At 36.0% G+C, this 22045-nt stretch overlaps 1 protein-coding gene and 1 non-coding gene across 3 annotated transcripts; both read left to right on the top strand.

Annotated features, from left to right (window-relative positions):
- Positions 1-1575: 1575 nt before the first annotated feature.
- Positions 1576-7342, top strand: LOC113770950 (pentatricopeptide repeat-containing protein At4g16470-like). Of its 2 annotated transcripts, XR_003468443.1 has the most exons (3): positions 1576-1834; positions 6133-6277; positions 6869-7342. XR_003468443.1 is itself a non-coding variant. In XM_027315578.1 (2 exons), the coding sequence occupies exon 2, from the start codon at positions 3238-3240 to the stop codon at positions 3826-3828; it is 591 nt and encodes a 196-aa protein (XP_027171379.1). In that variant the 5' UTR covers positions 1576-1834; positions 2885-3237; the 3' UTR covers positions 3829-4286. The 2 variants fall into 2 exon arrangements, 1 of the variants encoding a protein (XP_027171379.1); XM_027315578.1 differs by lacking the exons at positions 6133-6277; positions 6869-7342 and adding an exon at positions 2885-4286.
- A 14244-nt stretch (positions 7343-21586) lies between these two features.
- On the top strand, positions 21587-21693 carry LOC113772740. Its single transcript, XR_003468695.1, has one exon. It is a non-coding gene; the product is annotated as a small nucleolar RNA R71 (small nucleolar RNA).
- The last annotated feature ends 352 nt before the right edge of the window (positions 21694-22045 follow it).

Raw genomic sequence — 22045 nt, 5'->3', positions numbered from 1 at the left:
CGTACTTTAATCTGTTTCTTAAGATTTGGTTTTTTTTCCCGCAGGGGACCGCGGGGCAAACGGGGCAGGGGGTGGGGGCAAAGGGCGGGGGATGGGGCGGGGGACGGGGGGAGTTATTTGACAACGGGACTGGGACGGGGGAAGGATCCCCCGCCCCATTGCCATCCCTAGGGATATTCGTGGCCTAGCAAGGGTCAAATTGCAGGACAGTTATGTGGTATCACTAATTTACCCCCGCAGCCGGCAAGTCCACCACAACTTATTTAAATTTCATCTTCTTGACTCACTACAGCCAATACTTACCGGTGCCTAATTACCCAAAAAAAAAAAAGTACTTATTTTTTGAGAGAAAATTCCTTAAAAGAATCTGATTAGAAGTCCAGCAAGGTTTAAGGTATCTTTTCAAAATTACCTGCACCCAAATTCCAATTTCCAATTTAATCAGCAATTTAAGTAACAAATCAAATAATTCCATTTTGGTTTTTTAGCAACAGACCTGATATTTCATTTCAAAATTATCTGCCTGAGAAGTGTGCCACCGAGGATTTGATGCCGTTTGGTTAATTATCCTTTTAATGTTATGCAGTGCTTTCTGACCACCCTTCTCTTGCCTTTCTATTTTTCTTGGTCCGATTACTCTTCAAGTAATTAGAAGAATAAATTGTTCGACCTAATCTATCGATTCATTCTAAATTGTTCAACATGGATTCTGTAGAAAAACCACTTATACATGTTTAACAATTAATCTTTCATTTGCTAATGAAGTCATTAAGGACGTCAAGTTTTATCAAAACGTGGGCTAACCCTTTCCAAAGACAACTTCAAGTTAATAAGAATATATTTGATGTTTTATTTTTCTAACCCATTTTTCCCCTTAAACTGAAACAAACAAGTTTTGTGTGCTCAAGGTCTCCAGCTTCAAAATACAAAAGAGTTATTGTAATCCGAAAGACAGATGACTAAATGACCAAATTTTTGTGCAAGCCGATGAAAATATTTCTTGCAGTTCTTGCTGCTAAAAAAAGGGACCAAAAAAAAAAAAGAAAAAGAGCTAAAGGAAAGAGAAAATTAGATGATAAAATGTACTAATCAGGTATTTATTATATTGTTTGTTTGGTGATTGAATTTTATTAGATAAGTAGATTAAGGGTGCGTTTGATAAAATTAAAAAGTTTGAAAACTGAATTCTAAAATTTAAAATTTGAGATCGGAATCCATTAATTTATTGAATTATTAAATATTAAATTTAATATATTTGAGTGTATATTACATTCAATGAATAACTTATCATTTAATTTTATGAGCAAGTTTTGTTCAGAAAATTTAATACTATTTAATTAATTCAGATGTTTAATTTTTTGTTATCAAACGATTTGAATATGTTAAAATCTGAATCCATTAAATTTAAGTAATGAATTGAGTTATCAAACAGAATCTAAAACTTGTTAAAATTCCCAAATTCCAGGCTCCAAAGCCCAAAGCCCGAAATCCTTTCCCAAAATCCCCGTTAAACAAAGTCACCAAATTCACCAGTTTTCCAGAATGCCCTCTTTTTTCCATCGAAAACTCATCTTTTCTCCTTAAAACACCAATAAGTAATCATCGGTTTTTGGCTGTTAAACCCACAACCTAGTCGCTGTTAAACCCACAACCTAGTCATCAGCAACGTCATCATCATTGTCAAATTCGAAGCTTGAAATCAGAAGCTACTTCTGCTGCTGCTGCTTCTTCTTCTTCTTCTTCTGGTGAAAATTCACGTGATTGTGGGACCCATGTTTGCCGGAAAAGCTTCCACTCTTCTCAAGAGGCTTAATACCGAGAGCAGAAATGGAAAGTAAGGTTCCCCTCTCTTTCTTTCTTTCTTTTTTCCCTTTTTAATTTCATAGTTGTTTTATTAATTACCATATCTTGATTACCATTGATTGTGTTCTTAATAATCTTGCATTTTTTATTTAGTTTGTTGGATTTGTGGAAACTGAATGCTCTGACGTATAAAAACTTCATAAATTTCTGTATTAGTACAGCAAAAATATCTATTTTAATTTATTTTTTCTGTATAAGTTGTACTAATTTATGTCGGTTCTGTGCTGACGATGAATACAAGTTTAAATTGGTTCAGTTATACGTGCTTGGGTAAGAGCCATATTGATAATTCACCGTATTAATACACTAAAACCTTTTTTTTTTGGCTGTATAACTTTTACAAATATACGTGGGTTCTGCATCAGGGATGGACACAAGTATATAATTGTTTATATAGCTGAGGTAAATGGTATCAATGTAGGCCATGAGAGTACTTTTCCTGTAGTGAGTGTTTTTATGTATCATAAATGACTAAAGTTTAAAGTTTGGTCTATTGTAAGACTCTTGGAGGGTTTTCAAAAAACAACTTGAGCATATTATGTGATTGTAATTATTGGTATTAATACAATTAGAATGGATAATTTTTTCCACATCCTGTTCCTCTTCTTTGAAGAAGAACAAAGGAAATAGAGTTATTTTAGCTGTCAAATTAAATCATCGTTGATGACATTCCCAGTTTTCAAGCTGATGCTAGAGAGATTACCCTTCACTTGGATGAGATTTTGAAGGATCTCTGTTTTTCAGGAAGAGTAGTGGAAGCTGTTCGGATGTTATGCCATGCACGGGTTCAAGTAGAATTGGAAACTTATTCTCTTCTTTTGCAAGACTGTATCTTCAGGAAAGATTCTAGTTTGGGAAAAAAATCCTTTGGAGATGATAATCGTTGGATGTGCTTCCAATGAATTTCTAAATGTTCAATTGTTGATTTTATGTGCAAAGGCAGGAGATCTTAATCTAGCTCGTATTCTTTTTGATAAGTTACAAATGAAAAGCTTGGTCTCATGGAATTTGATGATTGCAGGCTATGTGCAGAAAGGTTTGGAAGAGGTGGGCTTGAGCATGTACCATAAGATGAGAAAAAATGGTTTGATACCAGACCACTATACTTTTGCATCAGTCTTTAGGGCTTGTGCTTCTTCAGCAATCCTAGAACAAGGCATGCAAGCCCATGCTCTGTGGATCAAGTGCCAAATTAGTGGAAATCTTGTAGTTAATAGTGTCCTCATGGATATGTATTTCAAGTGCAGTAGTCTCTCTGAAGGGCATCTTGTATGTTAGAAGTTTTTAGATAGAAAGCTTGTTACCTGGTCAGCTCTAATATCTGGATATGGAAACCATGGAAGAGTGGTAGAGGTTATAGAATCCTTTCACAGGATGTTAGATGAAGGTTTTAGAACCAATCATGTTACATTTCTTCCAATTCTTGCTGCTTGTAGCCATGGAGGTTTGGTGAACAAAGGCTGGGAGTACTTCACCTCAATGACTAGAGATTATGGAATTCAGCCAAAAGGAAAACATTATGCATCTATGGTTGATCTGTTAGGGCGTGCTGGCAGGTTAACTGATGCTTATGACTTTGTCATGAATTCACCTTGTAAGAACCAGCTAGTTGTATGGGGTGCTTTACTTGGAGCTTGTAAAATTCATGGAAATGTGGACTTGGTAAAGATTGCCGAGAAGAACTTCTTTGAGTTGGAACCTAGAAGTGCCGGAAAGTATGTTGTCTTGTCAAATGCTTATGCTTCTATTTGTTTGTGGGATAATGTGGCTGAGATTAGGAGTGTGATGAATGAATCTGGTGTGAAGAAGGAGCCTGGTCATAGCATGATTGAAATTCAAAGGGAGGCTCACTTTTTATTGATGGAGCATAATACTCATGAGAAAGCTGGGGAGTTATATCAGTTGATTGAAGATCTGACTCGTGTCCCAAAAGATATGTGGTATCTTCCTGATATAAGTAATTAGATTCACAGATTTAAAGTTTGAGGAACGCAATCGCCTATGCAGCAGCTAATGCTATAGGTCGAATGCTGCTTTTGAGGAGGGGAGAACTTCTGAAAGCTTTAAACTCTTAGCCTATACTTCATCCTCAGTGTCATGCATGATAATTTCTTATAATTAGAGAGGGAGATAAACATTTTTATGGTCATTATATTTCCTCCAATGGTTAGGAAAGGCCTATATGTCAACTCTGTAGGAAAGATTCGGAGAGATCTTCGCCATTGAATTATATTGAGGACCTTTTGGAGATTGAGTAAATATTCAGATCATATTGAGATGATGCTGGAAATTGTTCAGGAGTCAAGCTTCACAGTGAATGTTTGAACCTTTTTTTTGAATGTATTGGAGTTAGTACATGCTGGCATTTGGCAAGTCATATCCATTAAAATGCCATTTCTTCCACTTGAGTTCTTTATGTCTGTAAACTAAGAAAAAGGGAGAGAAAATACTCTTCTTCATCTCTTTGGACTACACAATATACAAATATATATACACAAGTGTAACCTAATTTAGATCCTAAAATCATGCTAATCTAAATCAATCTACTACCTAATTAATATATGATACTATAATCATATGATACCTAATTAATATATGATACTATAATCATATGATACTCTAATCAAATCTTTCCTAATATTTACAATAGCAAATATTTTCATAATATCAGATCACATATCTTCAACACTCCCCCTCAAGATGGAGCATAGATGTTAATCATGCCCATCTTGCCACAAATGTAATCAATTCTCGGACCATTTAGAGGCTTAGTGAAAATATCAGCTAACTGTTCTCCAGTTCTCACATGACTGGTTGAGATCAAGTTTTGCTGGATTTCTTTCACGAACAAAGTGGCAATCAATTTCGATACGTTTTGTTCTCTCCACTTGAAAAATAGTTTTGCATCTTCCCTTAGCCAAACCTTCTTTTCTTCCCCATCAACGGGTGGGTCATCAGTGAGATGATAATCTTTATCGATGCTGCGCAGATATATCCGAATAGTTTTACTCCAATCCAAAAAAATTTTTCCACTCAATTTGTGTTCAGTAATTTTTGATGTTGTAGGAATAACATCAGAAATTACTGTTTTCATCTCTCTACTGCTACCTTTCATATCTGTCATTATAATTCACACAAGAAAGACCTAAAAGTGACTCAATAGGGTCACGTCAAAAGACAAACTGATAACAGACCTAAAAGTGACTCCATAGGGTCACGCCAAACTCAATAGGGACACAAGAAAGACCTAAAAGTGACTCAATAGGATCACGTCAAAAGACAAACTGATAACAGAGTCTGAAGCTCTGATACCATGTAAACTAAGAAAAAAAGAGAGAAAATACTCTTCTTCATCTCTTTGGACTACACAATATACAAATATATATACACAAGTGTAACCTAATTTAGATCCTAAAATCATGCTAATCTAAATCAATCTACTACCTAATTAATATATGATACTATAATCATATGATACCTAATTAATATATGATAGGGCTAAGGACTTCTTAGCAAATTAGACAATTTGATCTTGTTGCAACTTTTAGTTACCATTTTTGCAGTCAATTATTGCGTCAATGTAAAGTTCATAAGTCAAGTTCATTCATTTCTGCTGTCTGGCATTCTAAAGTTCTAGATTCCATCCAGTACGCATATGTCATTGGTGGTTTGTAAAACAGATTCTTTATTATCTGAATTCCTGATTTAAGTTGGGTGACTGTCTTTTTATCTTCAATTAATAGGGCATGCTTAATTGAGGCTTGGTAGGTGTTCTGAAATTGTTATCTGATTCGTTGCTGGAACAATATGAAGAGGAATTCAACATGTTCTATTGAAATTTTGAAAAGACGAAAAAGAAAATTCCTTACCCTCCATTTCATTATTGTCCATTGAAGAGAATATTGAAATACACATGATGGAAATTGAACCAAGCTTCAACCGAGTAAAGAAATTCTAAATTCTGGTCACCTTTAGTTGTGTTTTGGGTTTTTTTTTCAGCTGTATTTGTCTTTTGGGTGCATTTAGTTTATTCCTTTTGGTATTTTGCTGGCAGCCTTTGGCATCAAGGTTGGCATTTGAAGATCATGTTTTCAATTCCCATAATGATGTCCAAGGATCTCCTTTACACAAAACTTGATACTGATTTGGTAAATTTGACACTGCTATTCGTCCTGTTTGAACTGTAACATCTGGATAGAATGGATATTTAGTGGATGTAAACATTATCTCTATCCTTCTCATTCTTTTCTAATTGGTATCTTTATGCAGAAGTGGTGCAGTTATAAAATCAAATAAAGATACTAGATATGTATTGGATTGAATTGTTACACATGATGGAGAAAAATTGCCATGCTGGCCCTTGGCGGATCTTTCATCATTCAGACAAAAGCTTGGTACTGAAGCATATGAGAAGGTATGCTCTGTTGAAATTGACCTTGTGCCTGAGAAATAGTGCTGCGTCTTGGACTGGTATTAACTAGCTGAGCATGCATATGATATTTGGTTTGCCATATACTATTTTGCAAGAATGCTAAATGACGACATTTTTCTTGTCAACCAAGATGGATTCAACATATTTTAAAAGGAACATATAACTTAAACTAATTTTTCATGGGACCATTATGACAGTCCTATTTTGTAGTACACCACCATCTTTAGTAATTACTGTGACCATGATTACAGCTAGAAGTTATTGGTGTAGACAAAGCACAATTTTTTGAAGACCTTTATGATTTTTGCTGTGAAGCTGCTGACAGTGATAGCAAGACTGTAATAGTTGCTGGGTTTGATGGTGATTATCGTAAGGTACTCCTACATTTTGCATGTGGATCTATCTAGTCATCCCAAATAGTTTAGGTGGATGCTTTCTTTTCTTATGGCATGAGTTTGTCCACTTCTCATTGAACAGTAGATATTTGTTATGCATTATTTAAACCTCTTGAAGTTTAGTTTTCTGATGCTTGGAAGTTTCATCCCTTGTTGGCCTCCCTCTTTTGTTGTTCAGGAGAAGCTTTGGATCTGTGCTTCAACTTATACCCCTTGCGGACTCTGTAACCAAGTTAAATGCTCGGTCTGAGCTCTGGGGTAAACTAGCTTTCTTTACAGTGAGAAAGATAGAGAAGACTGAAACAGAACTAATTGCTGCGGCTGAAGTGTCCATGCCCGCATGTCGAAAACACTGTGAGTGGACAAGTGGTCAAAGAAGCTGCAAAGACTGTTAGAATCTCAAAGGTTTCAATGTGGTGCAGTTGTGTGGTTGTGTACAATAGAGTTGGAAATCTCAGGCCAGAATTTTGCATTTGCATGTGGTGTCTAATTGCAGAATTGGTATACCCTTGCTTGTGTATATCAAATCTCAGTGGTCAGCAATAGCTATATTTAATGGGTGATTTGTGCTCCTTAGATGTCTCCATTTTCATAAGGACATGTACCTTTTCTATGTTACTCATGAACTGTATTAATATATGATTTTACTTTCTCTTTTTGTGTGCTATGAATGTTGAAAAAGCGGAAACGAGGCTTCTTGTGCCGGATGATAATCAGACTTGGATTCATTTTTCTCAACTTTACTTAAAATATTATGCTTACTGAACAATGGCTACATATTTTTATTTCTAAATTTTGATGTTATGTTAATTTATAATAACTTATCCTATATTATAGTAATTCTTGTTTATATTCTATTTGTCCTTTTTGTGTGAGTGACAAAGAATCTACAAGTAATGTGTAGACCAAAAAAAAAAAGCCTCGGGACCTCTAGGTATTAAGTTCAATCTTGGCCTCTTAATTTCATCCTTCCCTGCTAGGGAAAAATAAAAAAATTATTTAGTCAATATTGGAATAAAATAAATTGGTATTGATTAACTTAAATTAAATAATGAAAAATCAACTAACATTTTGGCCTACAAATTGCACTAATTTTATGTGGGTCTTAAATCAGATTAAAGGTGCAATGCCCATTTATTTTAAAATGGATTAATTGATCATATCAACTCACAATGAACTATTTGGACTAGCACATTTGTTTGAGTTTGTTTTTAAGTGGGTTTTTTGAATTCCAAACAGCTCAAGTTGAACGGAAAAATCTAAAGGATTTTTTTTTTTCAAAACCAACATATTTCACTTTTTTGCACTTCAAGATGGTTTGCCAGAGACGCTAGGCCTCTTGGTGATTCCATATTTTTGCACTTTTAGATGGTTTGCCAAAGACATTAGATATCTTGGCAAGGGATTTTGGCCATTGGACTAAATTCAAGTTTCAAGTCAAATCAAATTGTGTGCTCGTGTTGAATTTTAAAGATTGAAAAATTAATTGTTCGAGGTGATATCATCAAACTAAATGTTTTTAATGCTTGAATTGTAGAGAACGCCTTTTTAATTGAAGAGCAAACATTTGACCATTCGATTAGATTCTCTTAAAGAGAAGAATGTGAGGATTGTTTTCTTAATATTTATTTAAAGATTGAAACAATTTGCTAGTTAATCTTTTTTTTTTTCCGGAAGAAATAAATTCTTATTATAAGGAATCAAAAGTACATAGAGGGAGACAACACCCCCAGCCTGCCTGAATGATTAAACAAACCTATCGTTTATATCTACCCCTACGGAAACTAGGACAACCCCACCTATCCAAAGTAACATCTCTTCTATCCAAGTGGGGAAGGTCAAGGAAGGAGTCATAAACTACCGACTTCCCCAAATCAGCTCCAAACTTCGAAAGTCTATCCGCAGGTTTATTCGCTTCTTGAAAGCAATGTGAAATCTCTTTGTAATGATGGCTATACTGCAACAATTCTTGTAACCCCCGCTGCACAACTCACAGACACTTAGCTCTCCCTTGAATAATCCGGATAAGAACCAACGAGTCAGACTCCAAGTGTACATTGGCCAGTCCTCGAGCTATACCTAACCGCACCCCATGTAGTAGTGCTTTCACTTCCGCTTGTAAACTAGTCATCTCCCCAAAGTAGCAGGAGAATGCTAATAGGACCCTCCCATCACTATCCCTGATCAGACCTCCCCCTCCACTCCTCCCAGGATTGCCCCTTGAGCATCCATCTGAATTTAACTTCACAACTGTTGGTGTTGGGCATCTCCATCTAACCGACACCACTTTCACAGACATTCTCAACCCAGCTACTGCCTCAAAGAAACTAGGCCACGATGAACAAGGAATGCTAATATCTCGAAACTAAATGCCAAAATTCTCTTGAATCTCAATAACAATACGATCACAAATTTGTTTCACTGTCAATAACCTGCCTTAAAAAACACACTTATTTCTCGCTTTCCATAAGTTCCAGCAAATCAATGGGGGAAAAATTCGAAATAACAACCTAATATAAGGGCTCTTTCCAGATTTCAACCACCAATTAATCACCTTATGCCTTACCGTGAAGGTTTCACCAAACCCGCCAATCAACACTTCAAAGAAATCCCAGACCTGTCTAGCAACCTCACCAGTACAAAAAGTATGGTCAATAGTCTCTTGAGAAGGACACTGACAGCAAAAACAACGAGACGGGCCGACTACACCAAATTTATACAGTACACCCATCACCGGCAGCCTACCATTCATTAAGCGTACCATAAAAAATGAAATTTTCAGTGGTAAGACCCGATGCCATAAACAAGAAAAGAGTCCAGAAATATTATCACCTTGTCGCACTACCTGATAAGCTGACTCTATAGAAAACTCCCTCGAGGTACTTGGAGCCCACACCATTTTGTCCCCTTGGTTCGATGAAGGCGGACAGCATCCAAGACGCTCCGCACACAGTGCGTCGGCAAAACCTTATACAACCTCTACACATCCCAACAACCTTGAACCAGGAAATTTGCAACTGGTTGTTCTTGAAAAATTTCCATTTGTTTACATAGCAGCCCTGATCCTAGCCAATTATCATGCCAAAAACTTGAATTTCCACTACCCACTACCCATCTTATATACCTCTCTGCCACCACCTGACCTTCCAACGTCCTCCTCCAAGTAGCAGACTACCCTGGGCACGCCTCTGAGTAACAAGGATGCAAATTCACATTATACTTCAAATGCATGAACTCTGCCCGTAATAACTGTCTCAGCCTGAACTTCCACCACAACTTCAAAGAAAAAGCATCAAAAACATGCCGTAACGACCGTAAATCCGCACCTCCTTCTCCATAAGGCTTACACAACTGGTCCCATTTGATTCAATGCAAACATGGCCCAAAATCTGATGCACCCCATAAAAAACCTGCAAAAATACTCTCCAGCAGACTGAGTACCCCCTTCGGAGGATTGGAAGCCGCAAGAATATGTATAGGCATAGAAGAAAACACACTCCGTAGCAAAACCAACTTGCCGTCATACGATAATAATCTCCCTTTCCATGATACCACCATATTCACAACTGAGGTACATAAAAACAAAAAATGACTCTTCTTCCGTCCACCAGAGTATAAAGGGCACCCAAGGTACTTTACTGGGAACGATTGTGCATGAAATCCAGTGATTTGGGTAACAATGCGTCTTCGCACCCCCAAGAGACTAGCATGAGCCAAAAAGCAACTCTTATTATGATTGATCTTCTATCCCGAGATCATCTCATAATCCTTTAACGCCTTCATAATCAGCTGTAACGACTTCTTCAGTCCACTCCAAAAAATAATAACATCATCCGCATAAGCCAAATGGGTAACCACCGGACAACCTATAGTGGAGTCTTAAAAGGCATGAAACCCCGCTGCCCAGCCAACGAATTTAGAAGTCGAGATAACATCTCGGCACCTATGACGAAGAGAGATGGTGAAAACGGATCCCCTTGGTGAATACCCCTACTAGATTTAAAAAAACCCTGGGACGATCCGTTAATAATAACTGAAAACCAAACATTCGAAATCAGCCTCCAAATCATATCTATCCAAACCTCACTAAACCCAAACCTCCTGAGCACTTGTAGCAAGAAAAGCCAGGACACCCTATCGTACGCTTTGGCTATGTCAAGCTTTAAGACGATATTACCCCCTCTAGTGGACTTCCCAATATCAGACACTATCTCTTGAGCTAATGAAAATTGTCAAAAATCTGTCTACTCTTAACGATTTGCTAGTTAATCAATATAATGGTTAAAAAAAAAACCTCGCTTGTGCTTGGGTGATTGGATATGTTAACTCTCTATAGTTTTCGAACTTGCAATTTAGCCCATACGGTTTTGAATTAAAGTGAAACATTACATTTGCAATTATAGTTAAAAGATTGAATTAGTAAATTAATTATTGAAAAATGACATATTAAAAAAGAAAAGTCTAACCTCGCTCGTTCTTGATTGATACCAACAGCATGCCAAATCCACTATGCCTTTGTAATTTTTTCCCATTGCCTTCCTCTACCTTTTCTTTTACTCTTCCTCCACTACCTCCTACTCCAATAGTGTCGGAAACCCATTGTTCCTAGGAAAGTAAGAGAGTAGAAAAGAAACTTTAATTGAAGAGAGAAGAAGAGGAATAATTAGTGCTTAATGAACATAGGAAAATCAAGAAGAATATATGTAGTTGATTGATTCAGAGTATTCTTGACATTTGAAGAAAATTCATTCTAACAGAAATATTATTTGTTCCTTTTATTAAACAGAAATACAATTAAACCACTTTATTTACTTTATCAAAAACCATCACTTTAAAACAATCTTAAGTACTACCATCACATCACAAAAGCATAACTCCTAAAAATATAAGTTTCAAAAATAAAAAAGATACTTGTAAATAAATACATTAGCACCAATTCAAATTTATATGATCAAAAATCAATTTTTTATGAACTCTATTTTTTTTCCAATATCTTCTCAACTCATGACCCAACCCTTTAAGTTGTACTAAATCGTTATAAAAATGAAATCAAAATAACCAAAAGAAATCGCACCTAACTCTAATACAATCATGCAAGAAAAAAAGATAAACAAAATTTGCTTTACGGTAATTTACAAAAAAAAAAAAATCGCATAGTCACCCAAACAAATACACAAGATAGAAAGTTGGAGAAAGGGGAAAGAGAAGAAAGTGACTTTTATTTCTTTTTCTTTAAGTTTTTTAAGTTCCATTTATTTGGTATATGTGTTATATATGAAGCGATATAGTCATTTTGCAGCTATCAAGGGAGGGAAATGATATTTTTAAAATCATAGAGGTACTAAGTGCTATTAAGAGGAACCTTAAGGGGGGTTTCTCATATTATCCGTATCAACACACACACATAAATATATATATATAATGAAATTTAAATTTAAAATTTGAATTTGATTCTCCACACTCCAATTGTCTTCCCATGTGCCTGTTGACACGTGGGACACTAGACTATTTTGCCATGCGGCTGAAGCCCACTGGCCAAGTTGGACATGTAGAACCCACATGTCTAAAAAGATCAGATATTAGGCTAGGGAAGTATATACATATATATATATATATATATATATATATAAGCAAACAACAAAAAAGTCCCCTGTAGTATAGCTATTTTACAGAAAACCCCCCTATAATTTCAAATCATACACATCGGTACCTCATGGTTTGAAGTAAAGTGAAAAATTAATGGAAATCGTTAAATTTAACGCGTTTAATGTAAACGCGCTAGAAATGGACGTGGTTCTTTCAAAAATAGTTTTATAAGGCAAATTTTGACCTGAAATACTATTTTACCCTTCATACCTTAATAAAACAACCATGATTCTTCTTCAAATTTGCTCCAAACCTGTAGAAATCGACGTTTTTTTGCTTATATTATTAATGAATGAAACTAATGAATCAAAAACCGTTTGTTTTAGGCTATTTTTGCTTATTTATTAGGGCATTTCTATCATTTCACTCAAAAACGTTTGTTTTAATCCCATTCCTTTTTTGGTAGAAAAAAAATTTAAAAAAAGGATGTCCTCAAATCTTAATTTAGCTAGTAGGTACATTAGGTGGTAATTTGTCACTTTGTTAACTTTTAATCATTAGAATAGTACCATATATTGGGTGCGCCATTAATAGATTGCCAATAATACACCATAAAGATAAACACGATGTACACAATTCTTCTTTATTAAATCTACACAAACTTATAGACAGCAGGACAATAATAATCTGAAGAAATAAAGGGTGGTTGTGTGACCACTAACCACTTGAAAGTCAATTTGGTAATTGTTAAAGTTACAAACGTTTTTAACAAATGATTCTGAACAAAGCATGTGGATGTGGCTCTTCAACCTTATTCACAATTACTTGAAATTTTACATGCACCTAAGTGAAAAGTTGACCTAGAGATTGATCCCCCAATACCTTTTGCCATAGCTGCAATTTGAGCCATCAATGAGTATTGCCTGGAAAACAAAGGAAAAAAGTGGGAAAAAAAAGACAAGATATAAATGGAATTTCAAACTCAAGAATTTGCAGTTGGGTATTGTTACAAATTTAGTGTTGTATTTACTAGTTAATGACGTACATTTTCTCAATAAAAAAATACCCACTCTAAACTATTAATGAATATTTCCACCAATCTTACCAGTTAATGACTTCTATCTAAGCCACTGTATAATCTGGAGAACCAATTCTTACTAACTTGAAATACTAAAAGCATGAATTCAGCCCTTGGGAAAATAGTCGTTACAGAGCTATGGTAGATTTGATTGTAATAGCGAGATATCCAATAGCTTAGTTAAACAAGTTTTGTTAAGAAAGGAATCAAAAGATTGGTTACTGCGTATACTGACGGGTTTTTACTTTAAGTGCAAGTTTAATTCCGAATTTACACCCGTTGGACTGCAAGTATACAGGTCGCAATTGTAGTACGAGATGTGTATCGGGTCGATCCCACGAGGAGCAATTTAAAACAATTATTAGATACTAATTTACTCTATTATTTAGACTCACAATAAAATTAAGCAGAAAATTTAGAATTAAATTCAACTACAAGAGTTCTTAACTAGAAAATTGCAATATCTCAAGGGGAGTAGAATTCACTAAATATTAAGATCTAGGGATGTAGATTCCACTTATGACACAAAAGATCTAAAATGAATTAATTCAACACTTGTTACTGCTCTTGTTTAACCAAGGATTCATTTCCAGAAATACCAAAATCACATTCTCATGATAATAATGGGTTAAAACAGATTAGTTTGTCCTAATCTCTTGGTAAATACTAAATCTGTTCTTATTCACACATGAAATGCAGATTTCATCCACTTGAACGTATTTCTATTCTCATGAATATACAACTCAAGTTCTACTTGTGTCATTCCATTATTTTTACCATTTCTCAATGAATAAAAATAACTATAAACCTGCTATTGGTGATCAAGCAACAACAAGTAATCCAACATACACAAGTAGATAAGTTAATACAAGACATAACAAGCATAAATCACAATCACTTCATATCATTTGGCCATAAGCTTCATCTACTCCCTAGATAAAGGAAATTAGCTACTCATGAATGATGAAACACTCATAACTTCATTAATGTAAATCATCATGAATTACAAATACAAAAAGAGTAAAGAAAGTCTTAGCCAAGATATGGTGAAGCCTTCCAAAAATCTCCTTTGTCTTGAACTTAGATGATTACAAGATGAAACCTCAATTTTTCTTGCAATTCCTAGGTAGAGAGAATATGTTTTTCTGTAAGAAGCTAGCTACGTCTCTCCCTGACCCCTCTCAATGTCTCTGCATAAAAACTACTCAAAAGCTCCATTTTTCCAAGTCAAATTCTATCCTTTGATTCCCACATCTCCACTTTGTTAGCATAGTCAAAAACCAATATTTTTGACTTGAAAATAAGCCACTTTTCTTGCCCTTTTGTCTTCTGAATCATGTGCACCGAATTCCCTTGCATCTTATAGCTGGAAAGTGGTATGAACACAAGAGAATTGGCTGAGTCAAATTGCAGAATTTCGGCTACAAAACGCGCCTACACAAAACGCGGCATAAACTCGCGTTTTGTCTACTCGCGTTTTCACTCTGGCCTTATTTCAACTGTAATGTTCTCATTGATAAAGGCCAAACTAGCTTTTGTACAAAACACAAAAGTTGTAGCCCTTTGAGTTAGCTTTCTAATGCTTCACGAATCATCCAAATCGGAGCTTTGTAGCCTGAGATATGATCGAAATACTGTCACCTGTTCAAACCTCTGTTTTAACTTCCGACCACAGAATGCAGCTTCTGTATTCCAACGTTTTGCCCATGAAGATGGCAGAAATGGATTTTGATGTCTTCATACGAATTGTAGGTCTCTTTCTTAGCTTTAAAATGGTATAAAGATCACCTCAATCCGATAAGTGTAGCTCCAGATATGGTCAAAATACTGAAGAGTGTCAAAACTGACTTGTATTGCATTTCCTCACTTGAACATTTTTCACTTCATTCTTCTTGTTGCCACTTGAATTCATCACCAAATCTCTATTTTTTACCTCATTTGACATCCTTTGGTGATTGAATCATCATTCCTGCATAAAAATGAAGTTTTTACCATTAAAATCAATAGAAATGCAATATTATCCACTTTTACCAAAAATATATAATTTTACCAAAAACCTCTTTATTTTATTTATAAAACTAAATAATCAACTCAAAATTAACTAATAAAATGCACTTACAAATACGTAAAATAAACTCTTATCAAATACCCCCACACTTGAATCATTGCTTGTCCTCAAGCAATATAAAATTCTAACCATCAATGATCCAAAAAAAATTGAAAATAAACATATGTAGTATTTCAACTCCATTTCCTTGAATCAAGGTAAATAACCCTTATGTGATCTTTTCATTAAGTTCAAGTACTCATAATATCAAGCAAAGAAGAGCCAAGTATACCATAATTTTACCAATTCAACTCAACTTCTTATTTTTATCAAATTTCGCAAGCAAGCAACTCCTATAGTCAATAAAGATGCTAACTAATCTCATGATCAACTTCTTATTTTTCTTAAAGAGGGATTTAATTTACTTTTTATTTATTTATTTATTATTATTATTATTTTTTTATATATTTTAAGGGTTAAATATTACTTAAGTTGTGAAAAATGCCTTTTGACGCGAAGATCAACATTTTTAGATGCAGATCCCCGGTTACTCAACATTTCACATACTCAAGTTGCTTTGCATACTCTTAATTCAAGTACCTTTTTACGCGAATGTCGACATTTGTAGATGCCAACCCCCGGTTACTCGGTATGAGAATCATTGGAGTAGAATAACCCCTTTTTTTTTCAATATATATATATATATAATAAAATTCCCTCTAAGAGTAATCATGAGAAGAGTATGACACTTATTAACCATATTAATTTCTTATCTTATAAAATTAGATAAAAAGAAGAATTTTCATCAAATATACAAAATGTAGGCATAATTTTCTCCACTTTACTAGATATACTTTCCTATAGATGTAAAAATTATAATCACATAAAAATCATTTCCAAATTTCATGAGAAAAGAAGTATCAAAACCGCATATATTTATTTTAAAAGGATAAGTGACAACATTTTATTTATTTATTATAGTTAATAACATATATGTGTATAAGGTTTTGGAAAAATTTTGACAGAGTCTCCCCTTAAAAGTGGACTAAATCTCCCTGCCAGCAACCACAAGAAACACCATTTAATCACAAGAATTATATCAAACACAACTAAAACCACAAGTATCACACATATTTCTCCCCCCACACTTAAATTACACATTGTCCTCAATGTGTAGGGAAGAAATGAAACAAAAGAAGAAAAGAAAAGAAAGAAGTACTCCCCAAGTCAATGGCTGAGATCCTTATCAGCCACTAATCACGAACCACTGTCAAAATACAAGTACCTACCACATAGAAAACAGAAAAAATGAAATGAAGTTAACATCTTAAACTCCACAAATTAAGATAATTAGGCAAGCAATTCCAGCAACTAAAGATAGCTTCTGCAGTGTGCCAAGTCAGTCATCCCCCTCAGCATCATCGTCATCCTGTGCATCACGATTGGGCGGTGGATGAATGCCCAAATGATCTTCAATTCGGCTTAGACGATTCCTAACGTCAGCGAACTGGAATGCAAAGTCCTCCATATGATCAAAAAGTCGCTGCCAATTAGTTTGTGGTGGAGGAGGAGGTGGTGCTGCAGTAGAAGGTCCAGCTTCATCCCGACCATGTCTAGCCTTTTGTCTCCGCTCCTGAACAGGGCGTGGAATGTCTCCCGTGCCAATACCAAGGCGGCGAAGAGTAGTGATAGTCATCTCAGCACGTGGTGGAACATACTCCCGCCGCATGCCTTCCAAGGGAACCTCAAAACGGGGAAAGATTAAAGTCAGTAGACGAGGAAATGATAGTTTGAAGGAAGTTGTCTTACGCCTCGCCGTAGACCTAATGTGGCTGATGATGATGTTAGGCAATGAAATCCGAGCATATGGAGATGTCCGGTTATGGAACATGTAATCCAAGAAGTAGATATCGCTCTTGCGGACCTCCGTGTGCCCCGTCTTCTTTGGGATGACATTGTGAGCCATCATGTAAATGATAAGACGATGACGAGGTTCGAATACATTCGCCAATATGGTCTCCTTTCTGGTAGAGCGAAAAGGTTGGTACTCGAGACCAAACCTAGCCATGGCCAATGAGGGATCCCACCTCCTATTCGGGGGAACAAACTCCTTCTTCAAGTCTACTGGACGTCCGTCATCCATACACCCCAAAATAGCAGCCAAATCTTGCCGTGACAAGGTGATTCGTCTTCCACGCACCCAGGACTCAACTATTTCTCCACTATGGCGCGCCTTACTTTCAATGTTGGCGTAAAAACTCGCGCACCAACTCTGGGTAGTAATGGTTTGGAAGGGTGAGAATCGGAGCCCATCCTAGCTGAGCAAAAGCTTCTGAGATGTTGTACATCATCTCAACTGGTGGACTGACGTGCATCTCAAACAAAAACTCCAAATTAGCACGCGCCTCATGCCACTCCTGATTCCTGCGAGTGTTGAACCTAGCACTGTCAAATACCGATTTTCCCGCTCCACGGGAGGTGCCCTCACCAGGTCGACGGTTAACTGGTGGAGGAGAAGGTGAATTCTCCTCTTCAGTCACCTCCATCTCTTCATTAACCTCCCTCTCCTCACTACTAGAGGATGAAAGTACCGCTCTTCTTCCCCTTGGCATAGTACCTAAAAAATATTTCAATTATCCACATGTACTACAACTCATTATTTGGCAACAAAAGTTCAGCATTAATCCAAATAACGTCAAATACAATTGCTCAAGTTCTAATCATTCAATGATCGTACAAGACATATTTTCTGCCTAAAGTTGCCCAAAATCACCAAATTACACAAGATATGTATCAATTATACTTTAATTAGTGAAAATAGGAACAATTATGATTATAACTATTTAGAATTAACAATAATAATATGCTTTTAGCTATAATCATGTTTAGGCAAAAATTAAACTAATTAACTCACCAAATCAACCAAATTACTCACTATACACAATGCACATGCTTAAACATCATCAACTAACCATTTTTAACCATAATTTAACATCACCAATGACTCAAAAACATCCTAGTTCCTTTTTCCAATTTCATCTAAATATAGCAATTGTGAATTTTAAAGTACTTGAAAACCAATAAATTGCTACATTTAAACATTTAAACATGCTTAAACAATCATAATAATCATGAATAAAATCAAAAATAGCCATGAACCTCATCAAATTTTCGAAATTAAAAGATGTCAGATAGCTCAGGATAAAAAATATGAACTTCTAAAATCAAAAGATTTGATGAAGAAACTTACCTCAATCACGTAGAAGGATGTTTGGTGATGCTAAAAATGCAAAAAGCCCTATGAAACAACCTCCAATTGACCTCCAATTGAAGAAATTAGAGTTTAAGAACCCTAACCTTCAATCCCTCAAAAACCTGATTTTAGGTGTTTTTCTTGGATTTTAATCGGTTAAAAAGGTTGTATGAAGCTCAAAAGGTGTTGGGGTGATGATTTCTAGCAAGATTATGGAGTATAAATGAAAATTTGTGAGTTGGGTAGAAGGAAGAGGGAAAAACGCGGCTGGAAAAATTGGGAAGAGAGGAAAAAAATTTGAAGCTGAAATCGCGTTTCTGAGGGTTATATTCAGACACATAAAACGCGACTAAAAACGCGCCTTCAACTCGCGTTTTTGAAGTCGCGTTTCCTGCACAAATCTTGCAGGACTGAAAACGCGACTGTGTTAGAAAACGCGACTTCGAGTCGCGTTTCAGAAGTCGCGTTTTTGAGTCTTGATCCAGGCTTGAAAACGCGACTTCCATTAAAACGCGACTTTAGGTCGCGTTTTGAAGGCGCGTTTTCTTTTCTGCAGGCGCAGAATTGAAAACGCGATTCTGAGAAACGCGACTTTGAGTCGCGTTTTCTTGGAAAACGCGTTTTCTGCTTCGATTTTTAGCAGAATTTCAACTTTTGAAAAATTACAAAAGGTACCCCAATGACTCAAAATGCATCATAGATCATTTGTTTGCCAATTGTAATGGCTGGAACAAATGTAAAACATTAAAAATATGCATTTTACCCCTTTTTAATGAATCAAAAACACCTTTAACGCAAATCGAGGGGTTGAGTTGTTTGATCAAAGTTCGCCTTTTTTGTACTCAATTGGTCATCCTTGCCTTCAATTGCCAACCCTACATTACAAAAACAACAATTTAGCTAAAACATTGATTCAAACCACAAAATCACACCAAGTTAACAAATATAACCTAAATATTGGGTTGCCTCCCAATTAGCGCTTTTGTTTATAGTCGTTGGCTCGACTGAAAAAGTTGAATCACTTTAGAGCATTAGAGAGAGATTTTCTCCCCATGGGTCGAAACTCCCGAACCAATCCACCATGTGGTGAGCCATGCATTGATCTTCATAGTCCAATTTCCTCAAATGCCAAGGAGGAATATTAGACTTGTCATAGAGAGGCTCAACTTCACCTTGGAGTGGATTTTGCTTGTCTTTTCTGAATTGGCTCAACTTTTCACCATTTTCTTCATGGAATGAAGAATTTATTAAGCCAACTTCCATCCTTATCTTCTCCTCCTTTGTTCCTATACCATGAAAGTTAGTACCAAGGACATTTATAAATTTAACTTCTTCGGTCCTTTCTTGGTTGACCTTTTCATCATATGGCATATTAGACACAAGAGCAGTAGGCTCTATACTCCCTTCTTTATTATCCAAATTGAATTCCAATTCCTCACCATTAACCCGTAATATAAGCTTACCTTTTTCTACATCAATTATAGTTCGTGCAGTGGCTAAAAACGGTCGTCCTAGAATAATTGGCATTCTCACATCTTCTTCAATATCTAAGACAACAAAATCCACAGGTATTATAGATTGTCTTACCTTTATGAGCACATTTTCCAAAATACCCATGGGACGTGTGATTGACCGATCCGCCAATTGCAATGTAATATTGGTAGCTTTTAGCTCTTGAAGTCCCAATCTCCGGGCAACCGATAACGGCATAAGTGACACACTTGCACCTAAATCACATAAAGCATTAGAAAAATGCAATTGACCAATAGTGCAAGGAATAGAAAAACTTCCCGGATCTTTCAATTTAGGAGGGAGTTTATTCTTAATCAATGCACTACACTCTTCCGTTAATGCTATCATCTCATTATCTACAATTTTCCTCTTCTTTGACATGATGTCTTTCAAGAAACGTGCATAAGAGGGAATCTGTGTTATAGCATCAATGAAAGGAATGTTAATGTGCAATTGTTTAAACATTTTGAAGAACTTTTCAAACTCCCGATCATGTCCATCTTTCTTCAATCTGTGAGGAAAAGGTATCACATTAGAATTTAATTTGGGATGAAGTGCATCAATATCAATGATAACATGATCATTTTGACTTTCTTGCTCCCCTTCAATTGCTTGCTTCATGTCTTTTTCACCACCTGAATTTTCAAAATCGAATCCCTCAACCGTTTTACCGCTTCTAAGAATGATTGCATTGACATGCTCTCTCGGATTCACTTCGGTTTTACTTGGTAATTCACCAGGGTTTCTATTGTTGATCACATTGGCAATTTGACCAATTTGAACCTCCAAGTTTCTGTACATCCCAGCTAATTGGTCCAACCGCCCCTCAACTCGGTCGAATCTATCCGAAGTCACCTTAGCAAGTTTTTCCACCGCGATCTCCCAACTTGGTTTAGTTTCAGCCTGTGGTTGCCTTGGTTGAAATCCCGGCGGATTGGTTGGCCTTTGTTGATCGCCTTGATCTTTCCATCCAAAGTTTGGATGATTTCTCCACCCCGGATTGTAAGTATTCGAGTAGGGATTATTTGGGGCATTTCGGTTGTAATTATTGACAAATTGTACCTGCTCAGAATCAATACACTCATTAATATCATGTTCACCTCCACAGAAAGAGCAACAAGCTACGTGTGCATTAGATGAACTTGGACCAACTCCACCTTGTCTACTTAGCAATTTCATCACATCATTCATTTGAGCACTCAGCATATTGAGAGTGTCCATTTCTATCATACCTGCGTGACATCTCGTATTACCTCTTTCATTGGCCCATTGGTAGTTATTTGCGGCCATTTCTTCTATCAAATTCTGAGCTTCTTGGGGTGATTTACCCATTAAAGCTCCACCTGCGGCTGCATCAATAATAGTTTTAGTGGAGAAAGATAAACCATTATAAAAGGTTTGTATAATCAGCCATTCGGGTAGTCCATGATGTGGACATTTCCGTAACAAATCTCTAAACCTTTCCCATGCTTCATATAATGATTCTCCTTCCATTTGACTAAAACCAGTGATATCCATTCTTAGCTTAGCAGTCTTACCTGGTGGAAAATACTTATTCAAGAATGCTCTTGATAAATCATCCCATCCGGTGAAAGTATTAGGAGCATGAGAGTGTAGCCAAAGTTTGGCCTTATCTCTCAATGAAAATGGGAACAATCTTAACCTTATAGCATCATCACTAACTCCATTCATTTTAATTGTATCACATATTTCTAAGAATGTAGCTAAGTGTGTATTAGGATCTTCTGCTGCATTACCTCCAAATTGAGACTGTTGAACCATTTGGATAAGTGATGGTTTAATCTCAAAGTTGTTAGCATTTACCGTAGGCCTTGCTATGCTCGTTTGAGATCCTTGTGTTCCTGGTAGAGCAAAATCT

This window comes from Coffea eugenioides, chromosome 5 (genome assembly GCF_003713205.1).
Source record: "Coffea eugenioides isolate CCC68of chromosome 5, Ceug_1.0, whole genome shotgun sequence".
Taxonomy (NCBI): domain Eukaryota; kingdom Viridiplantae; phylum Streptophyta; class Magnoliopsida; order Gentianales; family Rubiaceae; genus Coffea; species Coffea eugenioides.
The sequence above is the reverse complement of the archived record's forward strand: the minus strand, read 5'-3'. Positions and strand labels throughout refer to the sequence as shown.